The sequence below is a fragment of the Teleopsis dalmanni genome, chromosome 2 (assembly GCF_002237135.1).
Source record: "Teleopsis dalmanni isolate 2A chromosome 2, ASM223713v2, whole genome shotgun sequence".
Lineage (NCBI taxonomy): Eukaryota > Metazoa > Arthropoda > Insecta > Diptera > Diopsidae > Teleopsis > Teleopsis dalmanni.
In genome coordinates this window covers 208,066,304-208,081,550 of record NC_051847.1, presented here as the reverse complement: position 1 = coordinate 208,081,550, position 15,247 = coordinate 208,066,304, and the positions used below count along the sequence as shown (strand labels likewise).

The 15,247-nt window shown below is 32.9% G+C and overlaps 2 protein-coding genes across 2 annotated transcripts; one reads left to right on the top strand and one right to left on the bottom strand.

Annotated features, from left to right (window-relative positions):
* Nucleotides 1–2,010: 2,010 nt before the first annotated feature.
* LOC119676646 lies at nt 2,011–7,104 on the top strand. Its single transcript, XM_038087897.1, has one exon. The coding sequence runs from the start codon at nt 2,011–2,013 to the stop codon at nt 7,102–7,104; it is 5,094 nt and encodes a 1,697-aa protein (XP_037943825.1).
* An 899-nt stretch (nt 7,105–8,003) lies between these two features.
* LOC119676645 (odorant receptor 67d-like) lies at nt 8,004–9,409 on the bottom strand. Its single transcript, XM_038087896.1, has 4 exons — nt 8,646–9,409; nt 8,397–8,586; nt 8,155–8,310; nt 8,004–8,103 (listed from the first exon to the last, which is right to left on the bottom strand). Exons 1-4 carry the CDS (start codon nt 9,407–9,409, stop codon nt 8,044–8,046), a joined length of 1,170 nt encoding a protein of 389 aa, XP_037943824.1. The 3' UTR covers nt 8,004–8,043.
* Nucleotides 9,410–15,247: the final 5,838 nt, after the last annotated feature.

Sequence of the window (15,247 nt, the reverse complement as noted above, 5' to 3'; positions counted from 1 at the left end):
TTTTTTACCGGTATATAAGTTACGAACCTATTCCAATATGAAAAGGAACTGACATGTTAGTAAGCTTAACAACTGTGTTCTGAAGTAATTTTTTCTGTAATATAAATAATGAGGATATGTGTGAAAAATGCACTATTATTTCGATAAAGTTCAATATGAATTAATAGTTTTTTAGTTTTGATTGATGGCTTAAATATATTTTTCTTTTTAATTATACAAAAAGATGTCATCATTGCGTGGGAGTACTGAAAGCAATATAACAAATGCAGGTATTAGGTAGACATGTATGGCATGTAACACATGCGGTTTTTATAATTATTGCGAATTATTACCAATTCTTTTTACTCATTGTAACCAGTAGCCGATATATGTAATCTGAAAAGCGTAAAGGTACCACCACACTTTCGTGCCCAATAAAAAGTGTTAATAATCGATGTTTTCGTAAAAACCCTGATGAATGTTCTGTGAGGGTGCTAAGTCAGATCAGGGGCTTAGACGAAGCACAGCTATTTTGAGCCGATTTCAACCAGTTAATGAAAAATATATGGATCAAGGATTGCGTCAGGAGCAAACATGGTTGATTTGAACTCGTTAGTACCCACTCTGATTGTCCCATCTATTGATTGTTATATTATTTATTACAAGAACTATATGAATAAATGAAATAAAATGCAAAAAATTAATTGGTAATATAATAATGGCAACTGATAAGAAATAACATATGTTAACCAAATACAAAAGTGTACTAAAGTAACCGAAAAATGTCTATACGTTCAAGAGACATATGTATTTAACATTAGATAATATTATAGTATAAGGCCAAGTAAGATCATTCATTAATTTAGTATTGAATATAGAAACGTTGCTGCATTTATAAATGCGTTTACACTTTGATAGTAACTATTAAATGATTTTTTGAAGCCATGTCCTCATTTTTATTCTCATGTTCATGAGAGATGCAATAATATATCATTTTTTACAAAATAATACCCTAAACCATAGCCTAACACCACTGCGTAAGGGTTTGCTTACAATGCTCTCAAAAATTTGACATTACATTTAAGATTGGGTGGTAACTCATTAACTCATTTAGATATTTAGCTGCCACAGACATTTTCTAGTACATCTCCAACGTTTTCGGTTGGCAGGAAGTCCATACTGTCAAGACTGCCACAAAACTACTGAAAGCGCAGAACATATGGCTACAAATTAAAACAATAATTCTACAAAGAGATTTTAAGGTACCCACCATCTCCTAGCAATAACAGTTAAGAAATGTACTTAAGTTAACTCATGAGGTAACCACTTTTCTAAGAATATTCGGGAAAAAAATTTTTATGTATTTTACAATCAGCACCCATGAGACAATTGTCTTTCAAGAATATGCCGAATAAACTTTTTTTCATATTTTAAATCGATTGGAAACATAGGGAAATCTCTCACCCAAAAACAAATTCTTATTAAAACATTAAAGAATATGTTCGTACACTTATCGATAAAGGCTGAACCAAATGAGCAAGTCATAACATTAAATCCAAGCCTTTATCTGCTTTGACAGTTGAAGGCATGGAATGATGTTGTTATTGCTTCGTTTGGTTAGTTTCCTTTTCCGTTTTTTGTTTTTTGCTCTCTCTCGATCGTGTTTTTGTGGCCGCCGCACGTAGAAGCATCATTGAAGTTCAATTATACGAAAAATAGAAGTATTAAATAACAAATAGAAAATTGTAAATAAATTCTAAAATAAACATACATGTTTTTGTGGCAATTGTAAATAAATTCTAAAATAAACATACATTTTTTGGCGCCCAACGTGGGGCTCGAAGTTGACGGGTTGTCGTGTCATATTTTTGTGTGCAGTACCAGTTTCGTTGGCTGCAAAGTAAAATTTTTTCGTTGTTCTCTAAACGTTGGATTTGGTTTGTATTTTATCACATATATAAGATACAAATTTAATAAATTGACATTTAACCAGCTTCGAGTTTATTAATAACTACGTTCAAAGTTGTAGATATGGCTGAATTGAGTGCACTAGTCATCAAACGTAAGGTGATAAAGACCAATGTTACTAGGATAAAGAATTTGTTATCATGTGAGATGTCACATGCGGAATTAGAATGCAGGTTAAGCTTAATCGAAACTTATTTCAAACAGTTGTTAGCAATACAATCGGATATTGAAGCGTTGAACGACAAAGATAACGCTCGTGCAGAAATAGAAGAACTTTGCATTTTAGCGAAAGCAAAGGCTATTGAACTTTTAGGTGACGACTTTAATCGAAGTCGTGGAGAGTTAGCGTTACATATTCCAAGCAGAAGCTCGAACAATTTACCAAAACTCAAATTGCCAAAATTTACAGGAAAATACGCAGAGTATCAAAACTTTATATCATCTTTCAAGCAATTAGTTAACGAAGACAAGTCACTCTCAAATATAGAAAAGTTTAACCACTTGATTCAATGTCTTGAAGGACAAGCACTTGATACCATTCGTTCTTTTCAGGTTACGACAGAAAATTACGAAAAGGCTCTGACCAGATTAAAAGAACGATATGATAATAAAACTTTAATATTTATGGAACATATTATAGATCTATATAGTTTGCCAGACGTACACAAAGCGTCATCAATTACTTTGCGCAGTTTAGTTGATAGCGCATCAGCTATATTCAGTTCTCTCAAATCACTTGGAGACGACAAAGACATATGTGATGGAATGTTGATTCATTTACTATTGAACAAGTCCGATTCTGAAACGCAAAGACAATGGAAAGAAAAATTAGATTTATCAGTGTTACCTACGTGGATTGAATTTTCTCAACATTTGGAAAGAAGGTGTCAATTTTTAGAATCCGTTAGCCCGGATACAATAGAGAATACAAAACAAAAGCAAAAAGGTTACGTTACCCTCCAAAATAACCGTTCGTCGTTTCATACACGCATCCGAGATAAAAATTGTGTATCATGTAAGAGCGGGGACCATTGGCTAAGTGGTTGCAAACGATTTAATGAAATGGATGTGTCGCGAAGATTTGACACTGTTAAAAAATTGGGTATTTGTATAAACTGTTTATCAGAAGGACACATCGTGGCTAAATGTCCATCAAAACATTCCTGCAAAATATGCAACAAACTACATCACACACTTTTACATCGCTCAGATATCTGTAGACAAAACATGGTGCCTTCAACATCCAATGGAGTTGAATCAGCATCAATCAATGCACATATTAAAACTGTAGCACACAAGGTAATTTTGGCAACAGCAATTATTCTGGTAAGGGATTCGGTGGGTGCATTTAAAGTAGGAAGAGCATTGTTAGATTCATGTTCACAGGTGAACTTAATGACTGAATCCTTCGTTAATATGCTGAACTTACAAAAGAAAAAGACATCAGTAGAAGTTGTCGGTGTTGGGTGTATGTCCTCGAAATTAAAGTACGAGACTCAAACGACAATTCGATCGCGATTCAATGATTCAGAATTTGATTTGAACTTTCTCATTTCTAATCGCCTGTCTGGGTATCAGCCTGACTCAGCATTAGATATTCGCTCTTGGCAATTACCGTCGAAAATCAATTTAGCTGACGAGCACTTTCATAATTCCCAATCCATTGACATGTTAATAGGAGCTGATTGCTTCTTCGAAATGTTACGCAGTGGGCAATTAAGGTTGGGCCGTAATTTACCAATGTTACAAGAAACAGTTTTAGGTTGGATAGTGTCAGGACGGTATAATTCTTCGAAACATGTTATCAATAAGTCATATCATATAACCAAAGTGGACACTGATATCGAATCAATCAATAAAAACTTAGAGTATCTGTGGTTATTACAAGACACAGCCAGTATACGTAAGAAGTGGAACGAAGAAGAGCAACTATGTGAAGATGCATTTGTAAAAACTACTACCACTTTACCAGATGGTAGAATTGAGGTTCAATTACCGTTTAAAGAATCGCCTTTATTACTCGGAGACTCGTACAATGTAGCATTAAAGCGTTTTCATTCGTTGGAAAGACGTTTATCCCACAATTGTGATTTAAAGTATCAATATACCAACTTTATGAAAGAGTATGAGCAGTTAAATCATATGACGGAAGTGCAAAACGTAAATTTGAAACAGCCTCATTATTTTATACCTCACCATTACGTACTCAAACCAAGTAGCACAACCACGAAATTACGAGTGGTGTTTGATGCATCATCAAGTACAACGAGTCAAAAATCATTAAACGATATTCTTCTGACAGGACCAACTATACAATCGGAATTATATTTGCATGTTATGCGTTTTCGATTGAAAAGATTCGCATTAAGTGGAGATATAACAAAAATGTACAGAATGATTCGAATACATCCTGACTGTCGTTCGTATCAGCAAATTTTATGGCGAGAGACTGAAGATAATCCGATTCGCGTGTTTCAGTTGAATACAGTAACCTACGGTTTATCCGCGTCACCTTTCTTGGCGATAAGGAGTCTTCAATATATCGCGGAAAAATGGGAAACCGAATATCCAGTGGGTTCACATGTGCTAAAAAACCATTTCTATGTGGACGATATGTTAACGGGAGCTGATGACTTCCATGAACTACAAATAACACAATACGAAGTTACGTCAATATTAAAAAAAGCTGGTATCGAAATTGCAAAAATACAGTCAAATCATCCATCGTTCATCACCAATAACAATGAATTAAAAGACTTAAATTTACATGAACCAGCAATTACAAGTACGCTTGGCATAAAATGGGATTCAAATCAGGACCAGTTTTTATTTTCATATAATCCGAGCAAGACATACACGTCGTTAACCAAACGTTCAATTTTGTCGATCTCGTCGTCTATCTTCGATCCGATGGGATTGATTGCTCCCATAATTATTAAGTCACGAGTGTTGTTGCAAGATTTATGGATTATGAAGATAGACTGGGATACAGTAGTTCCGCAACAAATTGGAATTAAATTCGAAAATTTCATTAACGACTTAAATAATTTAAAATCGATTAAAATACCTCGATATGTATTACAAACAGATATCATCAACATGCAACTACATGGATTTTGTGATGCTTCAATTCGAGCATATGGATGCTGTTTTTATGTGCGGGTTTGTAATCAACAAGGACATATTTCAGTAAATTTATTAACGGCACGAAGTCGGGTGGCTCCGGTAAAGAAAAGAACTCTACCTCAATTAGAACTTTGTGGAGCGCTTACACTAGCTCAACTATATAGCAAAATTGCGCCGATATTTAGCAATATACATTTCCAAACATTTCTATGGACAGATTCGACTGTCGTATTACACTGGTTGCAACACCATTCCTCCACATTAACAACGTTCGTGGGAAATCGAATTTCTGAAGTACAAGAACTTACTGCAACTTGTTCTTGGAGACATGTTCCGACGTCAATTAACCCCGCTGACGTAATATCACGAGGATGTTCAACTAGCGAATTATTGAAATCCAACTGGTTATCAGGGCCAGTATTTCTAAATCGAGAGTATGAGGAATGGCCAGATTCATGTATAAGTAACACTCAATGCAAACGAGAAGTAGATGGTGCAATTCGGAAAATAGTTATGATATGTGAAACACCCACAAATCAAGTGCTACAATTCATAGATCGGACCAGCTCATATCTTAAAGTACTTCGTGTTATTGGTTGGTTACTTCGTGTGCGTAACCGAGTTAAACAAAGGGTTCCTGATCATCAACATAATTTCACTAGTGACGAGTTACGACATTCTTTACATTGCATCATCTGGATCATTCAAAGCGAACATTTCTCTAATGAAATTCATTGTATAAACAACAACGTGGAAATTAAGACTTCGTTGAAAACTCTTAGTCCCTTTATTCAAGAGGTGGATGGATTTCCATTGCTTCGTGTTGGTGGACGCCTTATGCATGCGAGTATTTCAGAAGAAAGAAAACACCCTTTTTTATTACCAAGACATTGTCATTTCGTTGAGACTTTGGCTAGACATCATCATATTGAAAATTATCATGCCGGGTCTAAGGCGTTAATTTCAATTTTACGACAACGATATTGGATCGTCAATGCCAGAGGATTAACTAGGAAGATCGTACATAATTGTATCAGCTGCATACGTTATAAACCAAAATTGTTAAGCCAGATAATGGGAGATTTGCCTGCTTCCCGTGTGACGCCAGGCAAACCATTTGAAAAATGCGGAATTGACTTCTGTGGGCCTATTTCTACTTATTTGAAAATTCGAGGAAAACAGCCCTATAAATGTTATATAGCAATTTTCGTGTGTTTCACAACTAAAGCCGTTCATATTGAAGCAGTAACAGATCTGTCATCAAATGCATTTATTGCAGCGCTAAAAAGATTCATTGGTCGCAAAGGACTACCTGCAGAAATTTATTGTGATAACGCTACGAATTTTGTAGGAGCCAATACAAAATTGGTTGAACTTAAACGAAGCTTTACTAGTGAAGCGTATAAAAATCATGTCATTAATTTCTGTTCAAATAAATCAATATCCTTTAACTTTATTCCACCTAGAGCACCACATTTTGGAGGTATCTGGGAGGCCGCCGTGAAGTCTGCAAAGGGGCACATGTATCGTACGCTGGTGAACAGCAAGTTAACATATGAAGAGCTCACTACCGTTCTCGTAGAAATCGAAGCAATCTTGAATTCCAGACCGATTTCACCTGTGTCGTGGGATGCGAATGACCTCGAAGCTTTGACACCAGGTCATTTTTTGATTGGGTGTCCCATGAACTGCATCAGTGAACCAAACATTAATCAAAATGTAGAAGTGTCATACCTCGAACGATGGCGGCGCATTAGTGCAGTGAAACAACAATTTTGGAGCAGGTGGTCAAACGAGTATCTCAACGAACTGATTCAGCGCAATCGATGGACTAAGGTTAGCAATAATTTACAGACTGGGACGCTTGTTTTGATTCATGAAGAAAACATGCCACCAATGGTATGGGTGACAGGTCGCGTAACAAAAACCATCCAGGGCAAGGATGGTAAGGTTCGTGTTGCCGATATCCAGACAAAAAAGGGGATCGTTCGTCGTCCAGTTCAAAAACTTGCTATTTTATGTGATCCTTGAAAGACTAATCTTTCAACGTCGGCGGAATGTTCGTACACTTATCGATAAAGGCTGAACCAAATGAGCAAGTCATAACATTAAATCCAAGCCTTTATCTGCTTTGACAGTTGAAGGCATGGAATGATGTTGTTATTGCTTCGTTTGGTTAGTTTCCTTTTCCGTTTTTGTTTTTTTGCTCTCTCTCGATCGTGTTTTTGTGGCCGCCGCACGTAGAAGCATCATTGAAGTTCAATTATACGAAAAATAGAAGTATTAAATAACAAATAGAAAATTGTAAATAAATTCTAAAATAAACATACATGTTTTTGTGGCAATTGTAAATAAATTCTAAAATAAACATACAGAATAGTTCTACTAAAAAGATCTTAAAGAAAAAAATCTTTTGTATTTTAAAACCAACGTCTATGGGACTAGGTATTTATTTCTTAAGTGTACACTGTACACCAAATAAAAAAATCTGTATTTTAAACCGAGAAATCATAATGTGATCTTCTAGTCATAAGAAGATCCCAAAGTAAAAGAATTTACTATATTTTAAAACTAGAGGCCATGGGTCAATGTTTCTTCTGCAAATATCCCAATAAACGCCTAATTAAAAAACTGGCTTCTAAATGTTTTATAAATCAATAAGTGTTCCTTGTTCCTTACTTTATGATTTTATGTTTTCTCACATACATATTAGGAATTAATTTTAAGAAATTTAAAATAATTATAATTAATAATTACAATTTTTGAAGTTAGTTACTAAAATTTTTAATTTGCATAATATTTTAAGTTTAGTGCAGAGAAAATAATAGTGCTTTTGAATATTTTACGTGCTGTATTATAGCATACTGTTATTTTCACACTTAAATATAGTTAGAAAAACAGATCTACGTGTTCGGAGTGTAATCTTCTATTGATAACTAGAACTTTGATTTTGCAATAATTTGGATGAATTCATTTTTTATTCATTGATTGTAACATCACCATTAGAAAGCTATAAACGGCCTTTGTTATCTGAAAAATAAATTATATTGTATATTGTTTATAAAATTATCTTCCCCCTACCTGCAGTCCAGTGCTCACCGACAATGGCATCACTCCAGCCACAAGAATTGTATTTGGGTTTTGTGATTGCATTAGCATAAGAAGTACTACCTTCTGTTGAGTTGTAGTTAATTTGTACCATAGGATGTTGTATATCTCAGCTGTAAAATTTTCGTTCTGTGAATTGTAATATGTAAGTCAGATAGATTATTATTATTACATCAAACGTTCGAAACTCTACATGAAAGTATAGTACGACTTACCGCAATTTCAATTTTGGTACCCATAAAGCAATAAATATTTAAGTGTGTAACAGTAATTAGCAGATAAGGATAAGCGCCATGCCAACTCGATGTGAACACAATGAAAAGAGTTAAAAGTATAGATAAAGCTGAGGTAAACACTTGAATTGTCACTGCACTCTGAAAAATTGTATTACACGATTTCGTATAGCTTTAAAGAGAACAATTAAATGTTATAACAAGAAAATATTTTTCAATATATGAAATTACTTGGCGTAAAATTGGTTCCAAAGCACTATATCATTAAGAGACAAATTGGAACTCATAGAACTCATCACTTTGGCATCACCCACTTTTTCATTAAATTCAAATATTTTAAGTTTTAATATATCAACATAAAGAAATGGTTGTGACAAAAAAAGTATCATAATCATATCTCCGGCATATAATCCAAAAGCGCCGACATACATGCATAAACAGTGTGAAAAGTTTGTGAGATAGTAACCAAAATCAGTTTCAACATCAATGCCAGGTATATGAAAATGCATTATTAGAAAACGCCTACCATGTATCGATTGTAAAATAAAAGGTACCACAACTATTATACCACACGGCAGTACGAAACTCAAACCCACAATAATGAAAAATTTACGGATTTGTTCGCAACTCTCATGCAATGCCGCATAATATTTTTCGCCTTTCTTTTCGTATTCCTTATAGATGTTCTCGATTAACTTATTCATTTTTGCTAACTGTTTTCTATAAATCATGCCGATAATAAGCTTCGAGGCACCAGTTATTGCACTGCCGCTCATGCAGAAGGCTTCCAATAGAAACAACCAACTGTTCAGTTTTATGACTGTTAATATATTTAAGAAGAAATAGCTGAATATAGTCACCACTATTATTGCAGTTACCCAATTAATTCTGTAATTAGGATCGGCAAAGTCGGCACCTACGAAAGTGGCGCAGATCCGTTGAGTTCTTATCAATTTCGCCAAATATTCGGACGGCAAACGTTCGGTGCTCTTCATTATTCCAGTGTTTGAGAATGTCGCTAAAACCTGCAATATTTATATTAGAAGTAGAATGCAGTTAAATGGATGAGAAAATAGTGAATGGAGTGATTGGATTTATTAATAATATATAACGAATTATTATAGTGATTGACATGTCACACATGAAGTGACGTTTTAATTGTTTAAAATTGGCATTATTGTTGGATGTAAAAGTATCGACTGATGTGATATACTTTAACTGTTGTTCAATTCTCAGTAGAACTGACATGCATCAAAATTAATTTTAAATTTATATTATGGAAATTTTACTGCATTTTTTGATTTAAGGGATAGTGCTTAAATGCGAAATTCTTTAAGTTTCGAAATGATGACGCCAATGCCTTAATCTGGAAATCTTTAAGTTTTGAAATGAAGAAATAAAAAAAAAATAGGTAAAGCTAAACGCATTACAGCACAACACATATTTGTGAACAATTTTGTTATAATCTTGGCCATACGAGTATCCTGCAGAGACTCAAATGCCTGGTATGTGAAATATCAACGGTGAGAAGAATGGCAATGGAAAAATTCTTAATAACTATAACAATAGATTGAACGCATTCCAGCTTAGCACTAACATGCAAGCATAAAAATTATTACTGAAAACTGACTAATGCCATACAGGCAGGCGTAGGAGTACACAGGAGTACGAAACTGAAACTAAAACTGTTGGTACAATAAGAAAATAATGTAACACAACTATTAAGAAGCATTAACCAAGAACAACCACCAAGGCAATGGGTTGATGAATGAAAATTTCGCAGAAGGACATTAGAAGGCAAGAATAATGGTAACAACAATTGAGTCGACGACGACTATGTTGATGTAGTGTACAAAGGAACGTTGATGGCTGTCATGAATACGACAATGATGTTGATCATAATGATGTTGTTGTTGATGATGGTGATGATGATGATAATGATGATAACAGAATATGGCAGTTCCAAAAAAAAAAAAATAGAGAAAATCATACCTGAGCAGCATATCAGACAAAAATATTTATAACAAAGCACGCTTCACTGACTTATGCCATGGTGTGTAGAACAACACATCTGACTCGTATGTATCTAAACTGTTTAATAGAACAGCTACGCTAACTTAAACTAAATTACAACTATACAATCTATACATACACCTTTTGCTTTTCACTTCATGACCATAGCTACTCCCGCCCAAAATTGTGTGCATTAAACATACAATATACGTATACGGTTGGAACGTACTATAGCAAATGTTGGAGTATATAAATTTGCACAGTAGCCACCCGCCACCCTCCACACGCCACCCTCACAAAGGAAGATTCGTCCTTTTTTCTATATGCTATTGCCTTCGCCATTATTATACTTGACATTTTCGCTATTGTTTGCTTTGAATAGAATGTGAGCCTATAAGCAACGTAAGGCATAAGCTGCTATAGAATTGTACGCCTTCAGCTGCAATGGAATTTTATTAGAAGTAAATTTGCTCATTGGACTTTGCTATTCTATTGTACTGAAATATGACAGGAGTAAAATATTAAGAAAAAGAAAAAAGCAACAAATTACAAAATAGGAGTCAAGATAAAATACGTCGTACATATCGTAACACAAAGGCATCAAATTGGTAGCATTTCTCGTTTAAAGTGACTTTGATGAAATCTAGTAACCTTACAAAAGGAACCACACAAGACCAAACAACCATATTTATTGAACGCAAGTACTCGTGTTTCAGACTTCTACTTTTAGTTACGCAGTCAATTTAAATCCTTATTGGGACCTCTAGAAATAGCATGGAAATTCTTGAATGATATGTTTTGGTTGGTTTTATTTTTGGTTATCTTGTATATTGCAATTTAAACATTTATCAGTTAAAATGGCATTTGAACAACATTTAATTGAAACAATATTAAGTCAGTACTTCCCCTTTTGAAATTTGCCTTGTGCTTTGTGCTTACACCAGAAATAATTCAGGTTTGAGAGTTCCTTTAACATCTAGGTATATTTATTTACTTACATATTATTAATATGCAACAATAATGAATGAAGGTAAAGAATAAGTTTCCTAGTCGGAACTCGTCTTGAGACATAGAAGACATGAAATCAAATTTCCCACAAAAAATTAAATAAATAAATAAATATTAGTTGTACATATTACATAGTATAATATAGTTTTATTATATATAAAATTTAAGAACACGATCTTTTATTCATAACTGAAATAGAGTTGAGAATTCAATAGAGAGTTTCCAACAGTAGTGAATTACAACAACAAAATTTTATTATTTTTAATTAATTGAATTTTTGGCTGACCATACAGCCGTCTTGCCAAAATCCCATCGTTAATGGTCTTGGAACTATTGGTCTTGGAATTATTGGTCTTGGAATTTGACAACGTTTCACTTAGTTTGGGTCAACTGAATTAAATTTCCACTGCACTTATTTATTCATATAGATAACAAAAACAATATTATTATAATAGCCAAATTTAGTTCCGGATATTATATTATCGCAGTTGATTTGCCTTTTATTTCCTGAATAAGCATTCACGAGCATTACGATTAAATAGGAAATAGGATGAAAACTTATAAGTTCCAATTGTTTCTATTAATATTTTAAAACTCTTTTTATGGTACGCCCTACTAAAAGCTTTCAAAAATGCCGAAGTCTCCTGTATATAAAATACCTAAGGTTCACACATCAGTTAAATATTTAACCCTTTTCGAACGACGTAAGATACACTCTTACTCTTACTTTTCACATAAACATTATTTTTTTTATCGTACTCTCCTAGCCAGTAAAGTTCGTAAACGGCGGAACTACTTAAAAGTCCTTGTTCCAAAGTTAGCAAAGAAAATTTTTATGTAATTTGAAATTGTTGCTCTTAAGAATCAGATTGCCCTCAGCACAGAGCGCCATCCAACGTTAGGAACTACTGATTTGTACTATACACCTTTTAAATTTATATCAATAAGCAAAATTATTCATATTTTATAATAATTAATTAATATAGCATATGTAAAGTTAAGGTCTTCTTCAAATGATACCATGCAGTTCTCCTTAATTTGAAATGAATATAAATTCATATTAAATTTGTAATTCTCATTAAGTTTAACTTTTTTTTCCTATATATAAAGTCCATACAATTATTAAAATTGTTAAAAATAGTTATTTTAATATAAATTAAATATAGAATTAAGAAGTATAATCTGAAATCGTAGTTTTCGGGAACTCTTTTTTACGATTGTTGTAGACATATATTTGAGACCTAATATATATATCGGTTAGTAAATATACAGCCACTAAAATTATTTTTTTGATTTTGGAACTAGTCTAATAGTTCGTTTTTTGAAGAATCATTTATTTTTAATCATATTTTCTTTGCAAATGGCTATTATTGGAGTAAAATGTTTACCATGGGCCATCGTTTTATAGTATCCGAAAAAAAAGTGATCTTAAGCGGTCAAATCTGATGTTGATTATAAAGAACATTGAAATATAATTCGTACAATTTGGACTTTATAAACAAGGAATTGGACACTTTTTTTCGTCTTATAATACCTTTTTTGTGATTTATTTTAACGAGACGACCAATCTCTTTAATCTATTTCATTACAAAAGACTATAACGTCCCAATAACCTGATTTGCTAGGTTTTTATGAATAATATTTAAAATTTACATACAACTTTCGAAAGAGATGCAAATTTTTAATTTATTTATAAATCCTCATTCAAAGGCTGCTATGAATTTCTCTTGACTTGTGAACTTTAAGTTGAACACTTACAATTCGTTTATCCATTTTTATTATCTGTGCGATTTATTACCGGACTGATTAATAAATTATGACACTAGAAGCACAATTATTACACCCATAAAGCGAGGCGTTTGTTGACGAGGGTTGTATAATAAGATTATATATGAAATAATATTTTAACATTTTTGTGATAAATTGATTCTTATGAAACAATTTTATGTAAATAGATTCTTTATTATTGTTATTGCACATGAGAATCCAAAACCACTGAACTTTTAAAGTACCTATAATCACGGTTGCCACTTGAAAATTTTTTCCTGTACCAAAATTGGTTTAAAAAGGTACCATTTCTGTAAAAAAAGGTCCAAAATTTTGTTTTTTCGTTCCGTGTTTTTCATAGTGTTATAAATGAACACAATATAAAATAGTGCAAAGTTGCATTTATAAAAAAAATTAATTGGAAATATCCACAATAAAGTTGGGTCGTCAAAAATGTACCATTTTTTGAACATGAGTACAAAAAACGAAAAAACGAAAAAAAAGTACCAATTGTGGTACTAAAGTACCATAAGTGGCAATCGTGCCTATAATGTCATAGACAGTAATTATTTCGGACTAAAATAAGAAATTAGAAGGTTTTGAACTTTTCGTCAGTGTAACAGACCTTAGTGAATATTTCATGTTAATAATTAAACCTTACCGAAGAAAAATGTTAAACTGTTGTCCTCCATAATGCTATAGTTTATGTCAACCTATGAATATATGTAAATATATTAGAAAAATAACAAAATAGATATGGTTCAATTCACAGTCCAATTATATGATAAATTTGTGATAAATTAATGCGACAGATTGTGGAACATCCAACTATTTTTCGATCCAATTTTTCTATAAAATTTTATCTCTCTTTTTGGTCAGCTATTTATTGCAGTAATGATATCATTGAGTAATGAGTGATTGTCGTTGTTACCTTTAGATCTAGTCAACAAATTGAGCAAAATTATTATACATATACATCAGTTAGGTTAGGTTTGTTTAATTTAACTGACCGTAAGTCACATATTGATCAGTGGTTTTAAAACCTCAAGCTACTACGACTCGATTCTTGCCCACAAAAATAGTGTTGCAGTAAACCACAAGCAGGTATCTTTTTCATCATTTGGTAAATTGCAGCTATGTGTATATATAGCCTTACCAGTATTAAAAGACGAATGGTAAGGTACGGTATCAGTGTTCAACCTTTATACGCTACACACACATACAGTAACAGTCAATTATCCTCAACATGTCAAAGATCTATTAGTCCGTAGTGATCACGGTTGCCACTTGAAAATTTTTTCCTGTACCAAAATTGGTTTAAAAAGGTACCATTTCTGTAAAAAAAGGTCCAAAATTTTTTTGGATCTTTTTATTTTTTCGTTCTGTGTTTTTCATAGTGTTATAAATGAACAAAATATAAAATAATGCAAAGTTGCATGTATAAAAAAAATTAATTGGAAATATCCACAATAAAGTTGGGTCGTCAAAAATGTACAATTTTTTGAACATGAGTACCAAACGAAAAAAAGTACCAATTTTGGTACTAAAGTACCATAAGTGGCAACCGTGGTAGTGATATCAAATGAAGAAGGACTTCTATGATGATATCATGAGTGATGTCGACACTTTTTTGATTCTAATAAGTGCTTAAGCTTTATTTTTAAACCACCCTTTAACTTCTTATATATATTATGTACTTTTTTTACTTGAAGGCACCAAGTATTTTGAGCTTGGTTTAGTCTTTATATACAACATAGTGGTGCCATAACAATTAATTATCTTTAGCATGCCAAAGCCCTCTTAGTTCTTAGTGACGTCAAATTAAGCTAGACTTTTATTTAGATTTGTAGTAGGTATCACGCAAAATGTTGATGGTATTTGTGATTCTAATGAGTGCTTGAAGTTCTATTTCGAAGGCATCCTTTTAAGTGTGTTCGTGAGAAAGTTAGATATAAACTTCGATATGATATGGTACAATATCTATTTATTTCTCAGCATTTTGATTTACATGCCCTTGATTTGTAACAGCTTGCAATCTTATCTTG

Bases quoted from the DNA above. Each gene is read 5' to 3' on its own strand.
- LOC119676645 (XM_038087896.1), bottom strand. From the start codon at position 9,409: ATGAAGAGCACCGAACGTTTGCCGTCCGAATATTTGGCGAAATTGATA. The intron at 8,587-8,645 runs GTAATTTCATAT...TTCTCTTTAAAG, and splicing joins TGGAACCAATTTTACGCCAA to CTATACGAAATCGTGTAATA. The intron at 8,104-8,154 runs GTAGGGGGAAGA...TTTATTTTTCAG, and splicing joins CGGTGAGCACTGGACTGCAG to ATAACAAAGGCCGTTTATAG.
- LOC119676646 (XM_038087897.1), top strand. From the start codon at position 2,011: ATGGCTGAATTGAGTGCACTAGTCATCAAACGTAAGGTGATAAAGACC.